The sequence below is a fragment of the Oncorhynchus nerka genome, linkage group LG12 (genome assembly GCF_034236695.1).
Source record: "Oncorhynchus nerka isolate Pitt River linkage group LG12, Oner_Uvic_2.0, whole genome shotgun sequence".
In the NCBI taxonomy this organism is placed as follows: domain Eukaryota; kingdom Metazoa; phylum Chordata; class Actinopteri; order Salmoniformes; family Salmonidae; genus Oncorhynchus; species Oncorhynchus nerka.
This window is the reverse complement of record NC_088407.1, coordinates 26,732,068-26,750,374: the sequence shown is the minus strand read 5'-3', so window position 1 is coordinate 26,750,374 and position 18,307 is coordinate 26,732,068. Positions and strand designations below refer to the sequence as shown.

Sequence of the window (18,307 nt, the reverse complement as noted above, 5' to 3'; positions counted from 1 at the left end):
AAAAAGATGTAATGCCTGATTGGTGAGAAGAGAAAGAGCAAGAGAGAGAGAGAGGTGTCCTGTGTGCAATAGGCCAGCAGGCCCTAACACAGCGTAGCTACAGACCACAGAGTACCTGTAAATTGATTGCTGTGTATGCGAGGGGGTGTTAGTGGTGTGAGAAGAGAAAAAAACCTGTCCACTCTCCTCAAACAATAGCATGGTATTCTATCACTGTAATAGCTACTGTAAATTGGAGAGTTCAGTTAGATTAACAAGAATGTATGCTTTCTGCCCATTTCAGCAATGTCTATGTTCTGGGAAATGTTCTTGTTACTTTTAACCTCAATCTAATCACATTAGCCTTCGTTAGCTCAAACCTACCACAGGAGGGACACCGATCCTGTAGAGTTTTTAACTCTTATACTATTATTAGAAAGTCAGGGTAGCCTAGTGGTTAGAGCGTTGGACTAGTAACCGGAAGGTTGCGAGTTCAAAACCCCCGAGCTGACAAGGTACAAAACTGTCGTTCTGCCCCTGAACAGGCAGTTAACCTACTGTTCCTAGGCCGTCATTGAAAATAAGAAATTGTTCTTAACTGACTTGCCTGGTAAAATAAATAAAAATAAATTAACATTAGTTATTGATTGATAACACATTTTCGACAACTGTCCGTAGCACTATAATGGAGTGATACAGTATATTTAATATCTTTCAGATGGTGATGTTGATCCAATCCTGGTCCTTCTCTCCATCATAAGAACTGGAGTTCTCCTCTGCTGTCTGACCATCTTCATCATCATCTACCTCATCAGGAAATAGATAAAGCTAAGGTCATTATCAATGGACTAAATTTAGTATGTTACTTGCTTTCGCTGTGTATTCTGTGTATTCACTTATCGTTTTAGCATGAATAAATAGCACTATGACAGCACATTGATACTGACTTTAAGTCGTTCTGTTTGTGTGAATGGGTCAGAGGCTATCTTGAAGGAAACTAGTTGCCCAAACTCTTTAGATGACACCAAATCTGAGTCTGCACTTTGTACTCTTGTTGAATACTTTAGGTTATGGGAAAGGCTTTTAGCTTGTTTGTATTCTTCACAAACTTTGCACATCTGAGTGGCAGGGGTCTGGTGTGAAAAGAGCGTGTGTGGTGTTGATGGACTGAGAGTTGTGGTGAGAGCTGAAGGCCAGTCTTCCTGTAGTGCAGGTTGTTGGTCTTCAGCAGAGAGAGGGTGACACATGTTATGTCTATTGTCTCCATCTCACATTGTCAACCGTCCCTCAAATCACCCACCCGTTTCTACTTACACATGTCAAGTGGTGGAAAGTGACCTGGTTCTTTTGAGCAGGCACTCTCTTAGAAAATAAGCTGCTACATAGACACTAAAATGGTAATTCAGCTGTCCCGTAGGAGCACCCTTTGCAAAACCCTTTTTGGTTCCAGGTAGAACATTAATCAACAAATAAAGTGGTGAGTCTCATCCCCCAGTGTTAGGCTGAGAGGCCCAGAGATGTTCATCTCAGCAGGTCTAACTCATCAGGGAGCTGCTCCTCCCTGTCACTCACACCACAGGAAGTGATGCGTTCCTCTCTGGCCCGTCTTTTACCTCAGACCCCAATCATATTCTCCTTATAAGGCTGCTTTTCAGAATAGCTGCTTTTCAGAATAGGGGGCTGTGATAAGTGCAGTCAAGACAGGAAATACTAAAGGGGCGAATAACATCATGACAAACAAAATTGTGACTTTTTATTAAACTCTCTAGTTTTATTAAGTAATCAATGTAATACAATTGTCCTATGCTGGGTACTTTGTACATTCCAGAGTGGAAGAGGGCTACAGTGGCCCGGAGGTACAATGTACAGACACTAGAGAGATATTTACTGATTTAGATGTCAATACATTTGATTTAACTACACATAAAATATAGGAAGATTTAAACTTGTATTCAAAGATATGGCAAACCACTTGTCCTCCTCTCTATCCTCCACTTTGTCATCTTGTAGCAGCATACACTACATGGGGGTCCAGCTCCTTCGCTCTTCTTCTCTCCCCCTTCTTTTTCTTGGAGGTGAAATTCAGGGCATCAAAATTCAGTACATCAGTATCTTGGTTCTGTACATTTGGAAACATCATGAAATACAATTATAATTGTATCTGAATTGCTCATTTTTACAAAATAATGTCACTGAACAAATAGCATTTACCTGATCATGTTGTCTTTCGAGTCAGGTGCTGAATATTATATAATACAGAGATGAGGATAGAAACTGATCAATCCATTGTATTATGAACATTATAACTTTTACTGACTTTTTCCAAATCTCAATATATGGTATTTCAGGGGTAGGCAACCCTGTTCCTGCAGTGCCGCAGGTATTACAGGATTTTGTTCCAAATAAGCACCATACCTGCCCAACTGAGCTAATTGATCAGTTCAGCGATTGCCTAAATTGAATACACCTGGTCTACCAGGTTGGTTAAATAAAAAACATGAAGTGCCTGTGGAACTCCAGGACCAGGGTTGCCTACACCTGCAATATGTCATGGGAAACATTTTCACTATGTAAGTGCAGTTAATACCCGGCCCCATATGAAATGGGCTCCATACCTGTGTTTAGTCTGTTCGCATCTCTTCTGACCTTAAGAACCAGGATGAGGATGATTATCAGTAGAACAGCAGTTACAACACCCAGAATTACAACCAGTAGGAAGAGGTTCATGGTTCCATTTTCATCTCCTTCAAAACAGATTTAAATTAGATTCAGAACTATAAAAACTTCTACCCCATTTGCTACCAATAGAGAATTATCAGTTCGCTATACGATGCTGTTATACTTTGTTTCTATTCTGTGGTAATTTCATGGTACATCATATTAATTAATTTCTGAAAGATTCTCACTTAAAATTACAGAATGAATATACTTTCTTCATAGTGCTCTGTAGGGTCCTTGTCATAATCTTTGTGACCTTTTGGACGATTAGGTGAGTTAAATATTCTATTGTTATTCAAACTGTAGTACGATAGTATTGTATCTCCAACATTTAGTCCAAAATATATCTGAACATTTTCATACGCTTGCCCTGAAATCCATTTTGATGATGAACAGTTGGCACGGAGCTCCACATATACGTGATGCACAGCGGCTCTGAGCTGTTGAGTTGCTTGAACCACCCAACGTGTCCCGGGTTTTTAAGGACATTGATGCACTGCAGGGTGACATTTTCCCCTGAATGGACCACGACTAAGTGTGGTGGAGAGACACACACAACATGGGTCAGATCTGAAAGAGAGAGAAGAAAAGTTACGAAGGAGTTGTGAAAAAAACGTATTCTTCATGCAGAGACCAAATCTATTGATGAATCACAGTATCTGAACTGAACTGAACTGAAGATACAGTCCATTACAGAAGCTGTAGAGGACGAGAGCTGGTACATATATGCGTTCCATTCTGTGTTTAGATCTGCACTGCCAGACCATGAAGGAAGGATTGAATATTCAAATAAGAGAGATGAAAGAAATTTGTGATTTGTGATTATGGGCGGGACATAACATGACAACCATAGCTGAATATAATGACCACAGAAAAAAATGACTGATATTCCACACTTGCATTTGGTTTGATAGAGAGAATGATAAGACATTTTAATTATAGACTGTAGTGTATCATCATAGATGTTCTCAGAATTTTAAATAGTCAGAATTGATCAAATGTATTCCAAAAGACCAGTTGGTCTAACATATTTAGTCCATTTTAAAGTAATAACATTTGAAAATGGTCTGGACGACAGTAAATATTAGAAATCTAAATATGTTTTCACTGTGAGATTCTCCTCACAGTTGGGTTTATTTATTGTCGTGGGCAGAAGGACCTCCTGGAGTAGTTAACTATTGGCTGGGATTGGTGGTGGTTTGCCAATAGGGGGCACTCTTTTGACTGCACCATAGATCACTGAATTTAGGAACTCTTGCAATTGGCAGGAGCAGTGGCTTGTAGTTCACCCATAGTATACAGTGCCTTGCGAAAGTATTCGGCCCCCTTGAACTTTGCAACCTTTTGCCACATTTCAGGCTTCAAACATAAAGATATAAAACTGTATTTTTTTGTGAAGAATCAACAACAAGTGGGACACAATCATGAAGTGGAACGACATTTATTGGATATTTCAAACTTTTTTAACAAATCAAAAACTGAAAAATTGGGCGTGCAAAATTATTCAGCCCCCTTAAGTTAATACTTTGTAGCTCCACCTTTTGCTGCGATTACAGCTGTAAGTCGCTTAGGGTATGTCTCTATCAGTTTTGCACATCGAGAGACTGAAGTTTTTTCCCATTCCTCCTTGCAAAACAGCTCGAGCTCAGTGAGGTTGGATGGAGAGCATTTGTGAACAGCAGTTTTCAGTTCTGTCCACAGATTCTCGATTGGATTCAGGTCTGGACTTTGACTTGGCCATTCTAACACCTGGATATGTTTATTTTTGAACCATTCCATTGTAGATTTTGCTTTATGTTTTGGATCATTGTCTTGTTGGAAGACAAATCTCCGTCCCAGTCTCAGGTCTTTTGCAGAATCCATCAGGTTTTCTTCCAGAATGGTCCTGTATTTGGCTCCATCCATCTTCCCATCAATTTTAACCATCTTCCCTGTCCCTGCTGAAGAAAAGCAGGCCCAAACCATGATGCTGCCACCACCATGTTTGACAGTGGGGATGGTGTGTTCAGGGTGATGAGCTGTGTTGCTTTTACGCCAAACATAACGTTTTGCATTGTTGCCAAAAAGTTCAGTTTTGGTTTCATCAGACCAGAGCACCTTCTTCCACATGTTTAGTGTGTCTCCCAGGTGGCTTGTGGCAAACTTTAAACAACACTTTTTATGGATATATTTAAGAAATGGCTTTCTTCTTGCCACTCTTCCATAAAGGCCAGATTTGTACAATATACGACTGATTGTTGTCCTATGGACAGAGTCTCCCACCTCAGCTGTAGATCTCTGCAGTTCATCCAGAGTGATCATGGGCCTCTTGGCTGCATCTCTGATCAGTCTTCTCCTTGTATGAGCTGAAAGTTTAGAGGGACGGCCAGGTCTTGGTAGATTTGCAGTGGTCTGATACTCCTTCCATTTCAATATTATCGCTTGCACAGTGCTCCTTGGGATGTTTAAAGCTTTGGAAATCTTTTTGTATCCAAATCCGGCTTTAAACTTCTTCACAACAGTATCTCGGACCTGCCTGGTGTGTTCCTTGTTCTTCATGATGCTCTCTGCGCTTTTAACGGACCTCTGAGACTATCACAGTGCAGGTGCATTTATACGGAGACTTGATTACACACAGGTGGATTGTATTTATCATCATTAGTCATTTAGGTCAACATTGGATCATTCAGAGATCCTCACTGAACTTCTGGAGAGAGTTTGCTGTACTGAAAGTAAAGGGGCTGAATAATTTTGCACGCCCAATTTTTCCGTTTTTGATTTGTTAAAAAAGTTTGAAATATCCAATAAATGTCGTTCCACTTCATGATTGTGTCCCACTTGTTGTTGATTCTTCACAAAAAAATACAGTTTTATATCTTTATGTTTGAAGCCTGAAATATGGCAAAAGGTCGCAAAGTTCAAGGGGGCCGAATACTTTCGCAAGGCACTGTATCTGTAACATATACGCCTGGGGTGAGAAAGCAGGTACAGAAGGTGAGTTTAATACTGAATAGACACAAAAGAACAGACATAGGAAGCATACTGAACGTGAGACAAAACAAACAACACCTAACGACTGATGACAACTGAAGACTAAATAAAGGGGAGAAATAGGGTATTGATAAAGTCTAGGTGTGCCTAATGAGCAGGTGTGCGTAATGATGGTTGCTAGGTGTGCCTATTGATGGGTTGCCAGGACTGGTGGTTAGTAAACTGGCAATGGTTTACTAAGCGAGACAGCCCGGTGGAAGAGTGACAACGTGAGTTCTCGGCGTACTCCACCCAGGGAAGGACCCAGACCCACTCCCCTTGCTTCCCCAGTTCCTGGTGGTCCTCTCCACTTGCCCGTTTGACTGAGGCCGGTACCCAGTTGTGAGGCTGACCGAGACCCCCAGCTTCTCCATGAAGCCTCTCCATACCCGTGACATGAATTGAGGGCCACGGTCAGAGACAATGTCCTTCGGAAGACTGTAGTGCCGGCAAACCAGCTGGAAGAACCTGGAGAATGGTAGGGAGACCAGAGAGAGGAACAAAATGCCAGGGTTTAGAGAATCTGTCCACAACAACCATAGCAGTGGTGAAACCATCAGACGAGGGAAGATCAGTAACAGAATCTATGGACAGATGTGACCAAGGCGGCTGAGGCACAGGAAGGGTAAGCAGTTTCCCTGCCGAAGCATGCCGGGGAGATTTGGTTTGGGTACATAAGGAGCAGGAGTTTATACATAGCGACATCCTGCGCCAAGGTGGCCACCTGTAATTCTCTGAGAGAGATTGGATGGTGCGGATGATACCTGGGTTTCCAGCGGCGAGGGATGTATGTACCCAGGTTAACAGTAGATCTTTCCCCCCATGGGGACATAGATGCATTCTGGAGGGCAGGTAGTAGGAGCGGGTTTCCTCTCCAAAGCTTGGAGGATGTCCACATCTACATCCTAAAACACGGGGCCCATAATACGGGAGGACCGATTGATGGGCTGGTGGGCAATTACAGGCCTCTCAACCAGTGTAGAACCACAGGGTACGGGGAAGCAGGTCATCCAACATCCTGGTCCCCGGGCGGTGATTTTCCTGCTCGACCATTATAAGGTGGGGTTGTGACGTTGGAGCCCCGGGAGGCCGAGGATTACCTTGTGTATGGGTGCGGTGGTGATGAAGAAGAAGGGAAGGCTTTTCTGGTTCATGAGTCCCACGGTGAGGGTGAGTAGTGCGGTTATGTGCGTAATTGTGCCGGATCCCAATGGTCGTGTATCCAGTGCTGAGTGGCGAGGTGGACACCGGCACTCCCGAAGAAGGTTATCCAGACGGATGGCCAACTAGATGAGACGGTCCAAGGATATGTTTGCATCCCGCAAAGGCGGAGGTGTTGCTAACATCTACGATAGCAAATTTCAATTTACAAAAAAAAAATATGTTTTTGTCTTTTGAGCTTCTAGTCATAAAATCTATGCAGCCTACTCAATCACTTTTTAGAGCTACTGTTTACAGGCCTCCTGGGCCATATACAGCGTTCCTCATTGAGTTCCCTGAATTCCTATCGGACCTTGAAGTCATAGCAGGTAATATTCAACTTTTTGGTGACTTTAATATTCACATGGAAAAGTCCACAGACCCACTCCAAAAGGCTTTCGGAGCCATCATCGTGTTTTGTCCAACATGTCTCTGGACCTACTCACTGTCACAGTCATACTCTGGACCTAGTTTTGTCCCATGGAATAAATGTTGTTGATCTTAATGTTTTTCCTCATAATCCTGGACCACCATTTTATTACGTTTGCAATCGCAACAAATAATCTGCTCAGACCCCAACCAAGGAGCATCAAAAGTCGTGCTATAAATTCACAGACAACACAAAGATTCCTTGATGCCCTTCCAGACTCCCTCTGTCTACCCAAGGACGTCAGAGGACAAAAATCAGTTAACAACCTAACTGAGGAACTCAATTTAACCTTGCGCAATACCCTAGATGCAGTTGCACCCCTAAAAACGAAAAACATTTCTCATAAGAAACTAGCTTCCTGGTATACAGAAAAATACCCGAGCTCTGAAGCAAGCTTCCAGAAAATTGGAACGGAAATGGCGCCACACCAAACTGAAAGTCTTCCTACAAGCTTGGAAAGACAGTACCGTGCAGTATCAAAGAGCCCTTACCGCTGCTCGATCATCCTACTTTTCAAACTTAATTGAGGAAAATAAGACCGATCTGAAATTTCTTTTTGATACTGTCGCAAAGCTAACTAAAAAGCAGCATTCCCCAAGTGAGGATGGCTTTCACTTCAGCAGTAATAAATTCATGAACTTCTTTGAGGAAAAGATCATAATTATTAGAAAGCAAATTACGGACTCCTCTTTAAATCTGCGTATTCCTTCAAAGCTGAGTTGTCCTGAGTCTGCACAACTCTGCCAGGACCAAGGATCAAGAGAGACAATCAAGTTTTTTAGTATTATATCTCTTGACACAATTATGAAAATAATCATGGCCTCTAAACCTTCAAGCTGCATACTGGACCCTATTCCAACTAAACTACTGAAAGAGCTGCTTCCTGTGATTGGCCCTCCTATGTTGAACATAATAAACAGCTCTCTATCCACCGGATGTGTACCAAACTCACTAAAAGTGGCAGTAATAAAGCCTCACTTGAAAAAGCCAAACCTTGACCTAGAAAATATAAAAACTATCGGCCTATATTGAATCTTCCATTCCTCTCAATTTTTTTAGAAAAGGCTGCCTTGAAGACAAACAATGTATACGAAATGCTTCAGTCTGGTTTTAGACCCCATCATAGCACTGAGACTGCACTTGTGAAGGTTGTAAATTACATTTTAATGGCATCAGACTGAGGCTTTGCATCTGTCCTCGTACTCCTAGACCTTAGTGCTGCTTTTGATACCATCGATCACCACATTCTTTTGGAGAGATTGGAAACCCAAATTGGTCTATATGGACAAGTTCTGGCCTGGTTTAGATCTTATCTGTCGGAAAGATGTCAGTTTGTCTCTGTGAATGGTTTGTCCTCTGACAAATCAACTGTAAATTTCAATGTTCCTCAAGGGTCCGTTTTAGGACCACTATTGTTTTCACTATATATTTTACCTCTTGGGGATGTCATTCGAAAACATAATGTTAACTTTCACTGCTATGCGGATGACACACAGCTGTACAATTCAATGAAACATGGTGAAGCCCCAACATTACCCTCGCTAGAAGCCTGTGTTTCAGACATAAGGAAGTGGATGGCTGCAAACGTTCTACTACCCATGTGAGAGACGCAAACTCGTTCTCAACCTTTAAGTCTTTACTGAAGACTCATCTCTTCAGTTGGTCTTATGATTGAGTGTGAAGGTGAACGGAAAGGCTCTGGAGCAACGAACCGCCCTTGCTGTCTCTGCCTGGCCAGTTCCCCTCTTTCCACTTGGATTCTCTGCCTCTAACCCTATTACAGGGGCTGAGTCACTGGCTTACTGGTGCTCTTTCATGCTGTCCCTAGGAGGGGTGCGTCACTTGAGTGGGTTGAGTCACTGATGTGATCTTCCTGGCTGGGTCTGAGATATTTGTGGGCTATACTCGGCCTTGTCTCAGGATTGTAAATTGGTGGTTGAAGATATCCCTTTAGTGGTGTGGGGGCTATGCTTTGGCAAAGTGGGTGGGGTTATATCCTTCCTGTTTGGCCCTGTCCGGGGGTATCATCGGATGGGGCCACAGTGTGTCCTGACCCCTCCTGTCTCAGACTCCAGTATTTATGCTGCAGTAATTTATGTGTCGGGGGCTAGGGTAAGTTTGTTATATCTGGAGTACTTCTCCTGTCTTATCCGGTGTCCTGTGTGAATTTAAGTATGTTCTCTCTAATTCTCTCTTTCTCTCTTTCTTTCTCTCTCTCAGAGAACCTGAGCCCTAGGACCATGCCTCAGGACAACCTGGCATGATGACTCCTTGCTGTCCCCAGTCCGCCTGGCCGTGCTGCTGCTCCAGTTTCAACTGTTCTGCCTGTGATTATTATCATTTGACCATGCTGGTCATTTATGAACATTTGAACATCTTGGCCATGTTCTGTTATAATCTCCACCCGGCACAGCCAGAAGAGGACTGGCCACCCCTCATAGCCTGGTTCTTCTCTAGGTTTCTTCCTAGGTTTTGGCCTTTCTAGGGAGTTTTTCCAAGCCACCATGCTTCTACACCTGCATTGCTTGCTGTTTGGAGTTTTAGGCTGGGTTTCTATACAGCACTTTGAGCATTTTGAGCTGATGTACGAAGGGCTATATATATTTTTTTGATTTGATTTGATCTCAACATGTCAACTGTGTCTGGACCTCCTTGCGCAGTCCACTGCAGAATTGAATGCGGAGCGCCGGTTCATTCCATCCGCTGGAGGCTGCCACAGTCCGAAAGGTGAGGGCGTACTCAGCAGTGGTCTGGGCACCCTGCTGGAGATGGGAAAGTTGCTCACCTCCCTCTCTGCTCTCTGGAGGATGGTCGAAGACCAACCTGAACAGAGCCATGAATCTCTTATAGGAACCCAGTTCCTCCTCTCTTCTCTCCCAGACGGCCGTAGCCCAATCCAGCGCCTGTCCGGTCAGCAGGGAAATGAGCGTGGCAACCTTGGACTTCTCGGTAATGGGGACTCCTGTCTGATAGCCAAAATAGAGGGAGCACTGGAGTAGGAAGCCACATCATTTTGATGGAGTACCGTCATATTTATCTGGAAGGGACAGTCGGGCATCGCTGACCTGGGCGGAAGGCTGGGGAGGCTGGTGGGCTGGCTCACTGTGACAACCCATGGTAGAACCCTCTGATAGCCAGTCAAACTCACATCAAAAGGTGTGAGTTTGACAGGCTCGGGATGCTGAAACGACAGCGACCATAATTCCTACTAGTTCACTCCCTGTAGGAGCGCACTTTCTGTAAAACACTGATAAAAAGACAGCTGTCACACACAGCATGATGTTATAGAATAATCAGTCCATTCATTAGGACATAATAAGCCAGTAGGTCTCAATCATAAGAACAAAAAAACTCAACCATTAGGCTAAACACTTACCAATCGAAATGCACAACTATTAACTCCCATTGCAAACATTGTTAGCACATTAAGCACACACACTAACAAGTGATCTAAAGGTTAAATGCAACAATTTTTCAAACTCAGAGCACATTATTTTCAAAGAGATAGCTAATAACAGCAAGCTAGTTGCAATTTTTTTTAACCTTTATTTAACTAGGCAAGTCAGTTAAGAACAAATTCTTATTTTCAATGACGGCCTAGGAACAGTGGGTTACCTGCCTTTTCAGGGGCAGAACGACAGATTTGTTCCTTGTAAGCTCAGGGATTTGAACTTGCAACCTTTTGGTTATTAGTCCAACACTCTAACCACTAGGCTACCCTGCCGCCCCAAAATAACTGTTCCACTCACCAGATCATGATAATTTTGACAACTTCTTTTTCAAAGTTCATCTTGAAACACGAATTAGCATCAACATCCTCTTTGATAACACCTGCTAAAGCAGCAACTAGCTAGCTTAGACTGAGGGAAAACTACTGCTCACTATTGCATAGAGACCTGTCGGCCTCAAGAAAGGCGGAATTTTCCATATGTTTTTGAAAAAAATGTGACTCGTTTTGGGAAACTAGGTGTATGTCGCGCCTTACTACTTCACAATAGAAGCATATTAAAGTAAACTATTTTTTACATTAAAATGCTTTTTTTTGGCGGAAATGCCTTCTGGAACATGATAACTTTTTTTTGTCTTAATAACAAACTTGTATGCCGTCTGTAAATACGAATAAAATGGTTACATTACGAGTCTAGTTTGTTTAACCACGGAAAAAGAGAGGAATCTTCCCACTAGCCATGATTTGTCTGAGATAATGGATGGGCTGGACCTGTCGAGAGATGATTTCGGACTGGTCTCCCATGTAGCACGCTTCTGTCTATAATTTCAAAACAAATCAAATCAAATTTTATTTGAGCTGCTCAGTGTGTGTAGGTAATCTTTTCTAACACGTTTTGTTTTACAATATAACAAACAACTTTGATATTTTTGCTAATGCTCTCCACTCTCCATTTTCTGGAGGAACGAGCTTTGGAATCAGTGGAATGCCCGGTGGAAGCAGAGTATGATTGCTAAGGAGATGGAGAAAATTCAGGCGTTTGATAATGCAGGGGGAGTTGAAAAGAGTAAACACAAAGGCTGTTGTATAAAACACTTGTCTCTGGATTATTTCTTAAAACTACGGGAAACCATGGGGAGAAGCTTTCATCCATGCATACGGGTAAGAGAGTCTGATTCGCTACATTTTCAGATATTATACATTTCTAATTTTGTTAGAAAGTAGTTTTCATTGCAAGTTAAAGCATTCTGTTAGCTAGCTAGCTAATGTTAACTGGCTTGCTAGCTAACGTTATATATATGATCTGTGTAGTTATATTATTCAGAGCCATTTGCATTGCTAGTTATAGCCTAATGCTAGCTAGCTAGCTAGATATCATTGAATCTAGTTGGTTAGCATTAACTACCTAGATTCATGCAGGGTAGTAACATTATGAGCTAGGATTATGGTACATTGTTTAGCTATCTAGCTGGCTGTGTGTAAACAAAAGACGCCAATATGCAAGTAACCATTTTACTGTACAGTTTACACCTTCTGTATGTGACAAATAAACCTTGATTTTAGTTGATATAGTGTGGTATGAGGGCCCGACGTCCACAGGTGGGGGTCCACATGTGGGGATTGTGTTTACCAGAGATGGCAATGTGAAGAACAACATGACCTGCACCAAAGTCAAATTAGGATATAACTTTAGGCCAACGAGACAGTGACCAAGTTATAAAATTCTTCAGAATAATGCCTTGATTTTATTTAGTCACACTCACAACCTTAAGCTATTTTCTGTAATTACCTTGCCATTAACTTGTAAATAACGATCTTGTTGTAATTTTATTTTCCTGTAATAATGAATACAAATTAGTTAAAGTTAAAATGTTGTCAGCTATATAATGTCATGACTGGATCAGAATGTGTCAGATCAGACTGGTGGAGTGTGTGTGTGAGTGTGTGTGGGGGGGTGTGTGACAGTAACCAGGCCTCTGTCTCTCCCCAGAGGGGAGACGGGGAGCTGCTGGATGGTCAACATTCACACCCTGCTGTAAATCTCTGGAGGGGGAAACTTTCTCTCTCTACCCTTTTAGTTTCAACTAAAGGAATGCCTTTGCAGCCAAAAACTGCAACTTCCCAAAACTCCCCTCTCAGACATTCACTGGTACAGCTAAGTAGCTGTTCTTAGTAAACAGCTCATTGGAGACCCGACAACTAAGAAGGAGGATATTGTGACCTCTGGTGGACAATCAGAGCACGTAAACATCTTTCCGAGAAGACTTGGTTCCAACGGAAATAAATGACGAATGAACAGCATTCAACACGTAAGTACATTAATTATTTTCTTATTCCGAACGGGCGACGGTTCATATACAAGGCATATGATTAATGTGAGGACAGTCCTAGAATGTATCCACAATAAATGTCCTTTTTTCTTTATCTCTCTATTATCTCTCCACACACGCGTCTCCATCTCTGTGTAATAAGCCATCATATCTTGTCAGTCCGCTAGAGACCTTTGTCTCGTGTAAGTGTGTATTTGTGTTCTGTGTTATTACTTAGTTAGTAAATACATAATTCAACCAATCTGTGTAGTACTGAATGATGAGTAAAGCTGGGGTTCTTGCAGATCCAAGAAGGTTACGACTGTTCAGAATGACACTAATATGAGGTAATGATTAATAAGTGACTGTTATCGATATATAACATATATCTTCTGGAGTTTAATCGTTAAACAACTTCTTCCATGGTGCCCTAAATCCTAATGAGTTAATTGTTACATGATTTGTGGTGGCAAGGTAGCCTAGTGGTTAGAGTGTTGGACTAGTAACTAAAAGGTTGCAAGTTCAAATCCCTGAGCTGACAATGTACCAATCTGCTGACTTGACAATGTACCAATCTGTTGTTCTGCCCCTGAACAGGCAGTTAACCCACTGTTGCTAGGCTGTCATTGAAGGTAAGAATGTGTTCTTAACTGACTTGCCTAGCTAAATAAAGGTGAAACATTCAATTTAATCAAGTAACAATTTAACATAGTTCAGATTAATGTAAGTCAATTCACGGCAGTGGAAACCTCTGACCACAGAGATCTTTGTATGAGGTGTTTGTTATTTTCATCCCTTTTAATAGCAGCGAGGTGACACTGACCACAGGCCGAGTTGTTTTCCATCCCTGTTCATACCAGCGAGGTGACACTAACCACAGGCCGAGGGTGTAGCGTCTGCAGCGAATGCATCAAATGAGAGTCTGCAGAGAGGATTGACACCCGCCTCTGTACAGAGAGGCCCAGTGATGTTCACCTCAGCAGGTCTCACTCATCACTGAGCTGCTCCTCCCTGTCACTCACATCACAGGAAGTGACGCGTTCCTCACTGGTACTTCCTCTACCTCAGACTCCGAATATTATTCTCCATATAAGGCAACTAGCTGCTTTTCAGAAAAGCTGGCTGTGATCTGTGCAGTGAAGACATGAAACCCTAAGCGGCGAATAACATCATGACAAACAACAATTTGACAGTTTTGCTTAAACTCTCATTTTTATTAAGTAATCAATGTAATACAATTGTCCAATGCTGGGTACTTTGTCCTTTACGACCAATTTATTAAAAAATAACCAAATCACTAATAAACACAACAGAGAACTAAGCTAAGAGAGGCCAAAGAGGCAACTACTCCTCTGTGGCCATTACACAGTTGTGGTTTGAGTCTAACTCCCTCTCTCTAACCACCCCTGTGCCACTGAACTGTGTGGCCTAACAGAGTGGAAGAGGGCTACAGAGGCCCTGAGGTACAATGTACAGAAACTACAGAGATATTTACTGATTTACATTCAATACATTTGATTTAACTACACATACAATAAAGGAAGATTTAAACTTGTATTCAAAGATATGGCAAACCACTTGTCCTCCTCTCCATCCTCCACTTTGTCATCTTGTAGCAGCATACACTACATGGGGGTCCAGCTCCTTCTCTCCTCTTCTCTCCTTTTTCTTGGAGGTGAAATTCAGGGCAGCATAATTCAGTGCATCAGGATCTTGGTTCTGTACATTTGGAAACACCATAACATACAATTATAATTTACACTGTTTCTGAATTGCTTATATTTTCAAAATGATTTCACTGAACAAATAGCATTTACCTGATCATTTTGTAGTTGTTGTTGCGAGTCAGGTCCTGAATATGATATAAAACAGAGATAAGAGAAGATATCAACTGATCATTCCATTGTAGTGTTCACAATATAACTTTTACTGACTCTTTCAATTCTCAGTATATAGTATGTCAGGGGTAGGCAACCCTGTTCCTGGAGTGTCACAGGTATTGCAGGATTTTGTTCCAAATAAGCACCACACCTTCCTAACTGAGCTAATTGATCAGTTCATTGATTTCCTAAATTCAACACACCTGGTCTTCCAGGTCGGTTAAACTAAAAACATGATGTTTCTGCGGCACTCCAGGACCAGGGTTGCCTACCCCTGAAATATATCACCTGCAATATGTCATGTGAAACATTTTCTATGTCAGTGTAGTTAATAGTAGACACCATATGAAATGGGCTCCATACCTGTGTTTAGTCTGTTTGCATCTCGTCTGACCTTGAGGACCAGGATGAGGATGATTATCAATATAACAGCTGTTACAACACCCAGGATTACAACCAGTAGGAAGAGGTTCATGGTTCCATCTTCCTCTATTACAAAACAGATTTAAATTAGAATCAGAACTATACAAACGTTCACCCCGTTTGCTACCAATAGAGAATGATCAGTTCGCTATACGATGCTGTTATACTTTGTTTCTATTCTGTGGTACTTTCATGGTACATCATGTTAGTACATTTCTGAAAGATTCTCACTTAAAATTACAGAATTAACATACCTTCTCCATAGAGCTCTGTAGAGTCCTTGTCATAATCTTTGGGACCATATGAACAATTAGGTGAGTTAGATATTCTACTGTTATTCAAACTGGGATTGTATCTCTAACATTTAGTCAAAATATATCATATACCTAGAATAAATGGTTGTACATTTGGTGTCATAGCAGACAATGTATTGAAAAGATTACCTTGGACTTTCAGGACAGTTGCGTTGGTGAAGATGAAATAGTTATCCGACATTCCACAGAAGTACAGACCAGAATCAGCTACATCCACCTCTGTGATTGTGAGAAAGATAGTTATATTGGTCATGACCATTTTCATATGATTGCCCTGAAATCCATTTTGATGATGAACAGTTGGCAAGGAGCTCCACATAGACGTGATGCACAGCGGCTCTGAGCCGTTGACTTGCTTGAACCAGCCGACTTGCCCGGGTTTTTTAAGGACATTGATGCATTGCAGGGTGACATTTTCTCCTGAATGTACCACCATTAAGGGTGGCGGAGAGACACACACAACACAGGTCAGATCTGAAAGAGAGAGAACAAAAGTTAAGAAAGAGTTGTGAGTAAAACGTCACAACTATGTGAGAGACCAAATCTATTGATGAATCACAAAATCTGAACTGAAGATACAGTCACTTACAGAAGCCATAGAGGACGAGAGTTGGCATATATATGCGTTCCATTCTGTGTTTAGATCTACACTGCCAGACCATGAATGAAGGACTGAATCTTCAAATAAGAGAGATGAAAGTAATTTGAGATTATGGGCGGGACATAATGACAACCATAGCTGAATACAATGACCACAGATACAAATAATCTTATCACCAACCACTGATGTTCAACTCTTGCATTTGGTTTGATAGAGAGAATGATAAGATTTTTTAGTTGTAGAGTGTAGTTTATCATCATAGAGATTTGCAGACTTTTAAATAGTCATAATTGATCAAACGTACAGTTGGTCAAACATATTTTGTCCACTTTAAAGTAATAACATTTAAAATGGTCTGGACGACAGTAAATATTCGAAATCTAAATATGTTTTCACTGTGAGATTCTCCTCACAGTTGGGTTTATTTATTGTCGTGGGCAGAAGGACCTCTGGAGTAGTTAACTATTGGCTGGGATTGGTGGTGGTTTGCCAATAGGGGGCACTCTTTTGACTGCACCAATAGATCACTGAATTTAGGAACTCTTGCAATTGGCAGGAGCAGTGTGTTGCAGTTGACCCATAGTATACTTGTAACGTATACGCCTGGGGTGAGAAAGCAGGTACAGAAGGTGAGTTAAATACTGAACAGGTACAAAATAACAGTACTGAACGTGAGACAAAACCTATAGCAGATGACTAAATAAAGGGGGAGTAAACAGGGTATTGATAAAGTCTAGGTGTGCCTAATGATGGGGAGTGGGTGTGCATAATGATGGTTGCCAGTTGTGCGTAATGATGGGTTGCCAGGATCGGTGGTTAGTAAACCAGCGACATCGAGCCCCAGAGCGGAAGTAGACCTGACAATACCTTAAAGGCAGTGGCGAACCATGGCGATTGGACATAGGCCTTAAAATGGGGGAAAATATTTTCCAAAACATTGTACCAAACTCAAAAATCAAGAACTACTGAGATAGCACCCACACTAACGTTAGCAGCAACAACAGCCACATTGCTTTCACTACCTATGGTAGCCTAACACCATCACTATCACTATCACCAAAATAGACAACAGGAGCGCTGTTTCAACAGGATGTGCATTTCACAGGCTCAGAATGCTGAAATGACAGCGACCGTAATACCTACCAGCTACAGCTAATGGGGATCCCAATTTAAAAAAATAAAACATTTAAATACCAAGCTCACTCCATGTAGGAGAGTGCACATTTTGCAAAAATACATAGGGCCGATAAAAAGACAGCAGTCACACACAGCATGATGCCAAAGAATAAGCAGTCCATTCACTCTGATATAATATCCAGTAGGTCTCATTCATAAGAACACAAAAAGGTATTTCCCAATCCTAATGTACAACTATTACTTCCCATTGCAAACATTTTTAGCAAATTAAGCACACACACAAACCAGTGATTTAATGGTTAAATGCAACGTTGATTCACTTTCATAAAACACACTAGTCTACAACAAACACTAGCTAGCTTAAACTGTGGGAAAACTACTGCTCGCTATGATTCGAATCATGATTCGAGAAAGGCGGAAGTTTCCGTATGTTTTTGTAAAAATGTGAAATGGACTTGGGAGGAGTTATTAGACGGAGCAGGACCCTGGACACAGCCGGGGGAGTATCGCAGTCCTAAGGAGGAGTTAGAGGCAGCGAAAGCGGAACGGCGATACTATAAGTAGAAATTCCGGCGAATAGAGGAACCTCGGCGATATGAAGGTACACGGCTAGCACGGAAGCCCGAGAGGTAGCCCCAATACATTTTTGGGGTGGGGCACCTGAGGAGATTGCATGAGTCAGGTAGGAGACCTGAGCTTTCTGTGGGGAGCGCGTTACTGGTCAGGCACCGTGTTATGCGGTAGAGCGCACGGTGTCTCCAGTGCCGGTACCACCAGTGCCACGCACCAGGCCTACAGTACGCCTCGGCAGTCCAGTACGCCCTGTTCCTCCTCCCCGCACTCGCCCTGAGGTGCATGT

General features: G+C 42.0%; 1 protein-coding gene across 1 annotated transcript; it reads right to left on the bottom strand.

Moving 5' to 3' along the window:
- Nucleotides 1-14,278: 14,278 nt before the first annotated feature.
- LOC115138030 (uncharacterized) lies at nucleotides 14,279-16,178 on the bottom strand. Its single transcript, XM_029674423.2, has 5 exons — nucleotides 15,840-16,178; nucleotides 15,651-15,686; nucleotides 15,337-15,462; nucleotides 14,911-14,945; nucleotides 14,279-14,812 (listed from the first exon to the last, which is right to left on the bottom strand). Exons 1-5 carry the CDS (start codon nucleotides 16,144-16,146, stop codon nucleotides 14,699-14,701), a joined length of 618 nt encoding a protein of 205 aa, XP_029530283.2. The 5' UTR covers nucleotides 16,147-16,178; the 3' UTR covers nucleotides 14,279-14,698.
- Between the last annotated feature and the right edge of the window lie 2,129 nt (nucleotides 16,179-18,307).

Coding starts and splice junctions, on each gene's coding strand:
- LOC115138030 (XM_029674423.2), bottom strand. CDS start 16,146: ATGGTGGTACATTCAGGAGAAAATGTCACCCTGCAATGCATCAATGTC. Junction 15,687..15,839: donor AACTGTCCTGAAAGTCCAAG/GTAATCTTTTCA, acceptor ATGGTCCCAAAG/ATTATGACAAGGACTCTACA. Junction 15,463..15,650: donor TACAGAGCTCTATGGAGAAG/GTATGTTAATTC, acceptor GTTTTGTAATAG/AGGAAGATGGAACCATGAAC.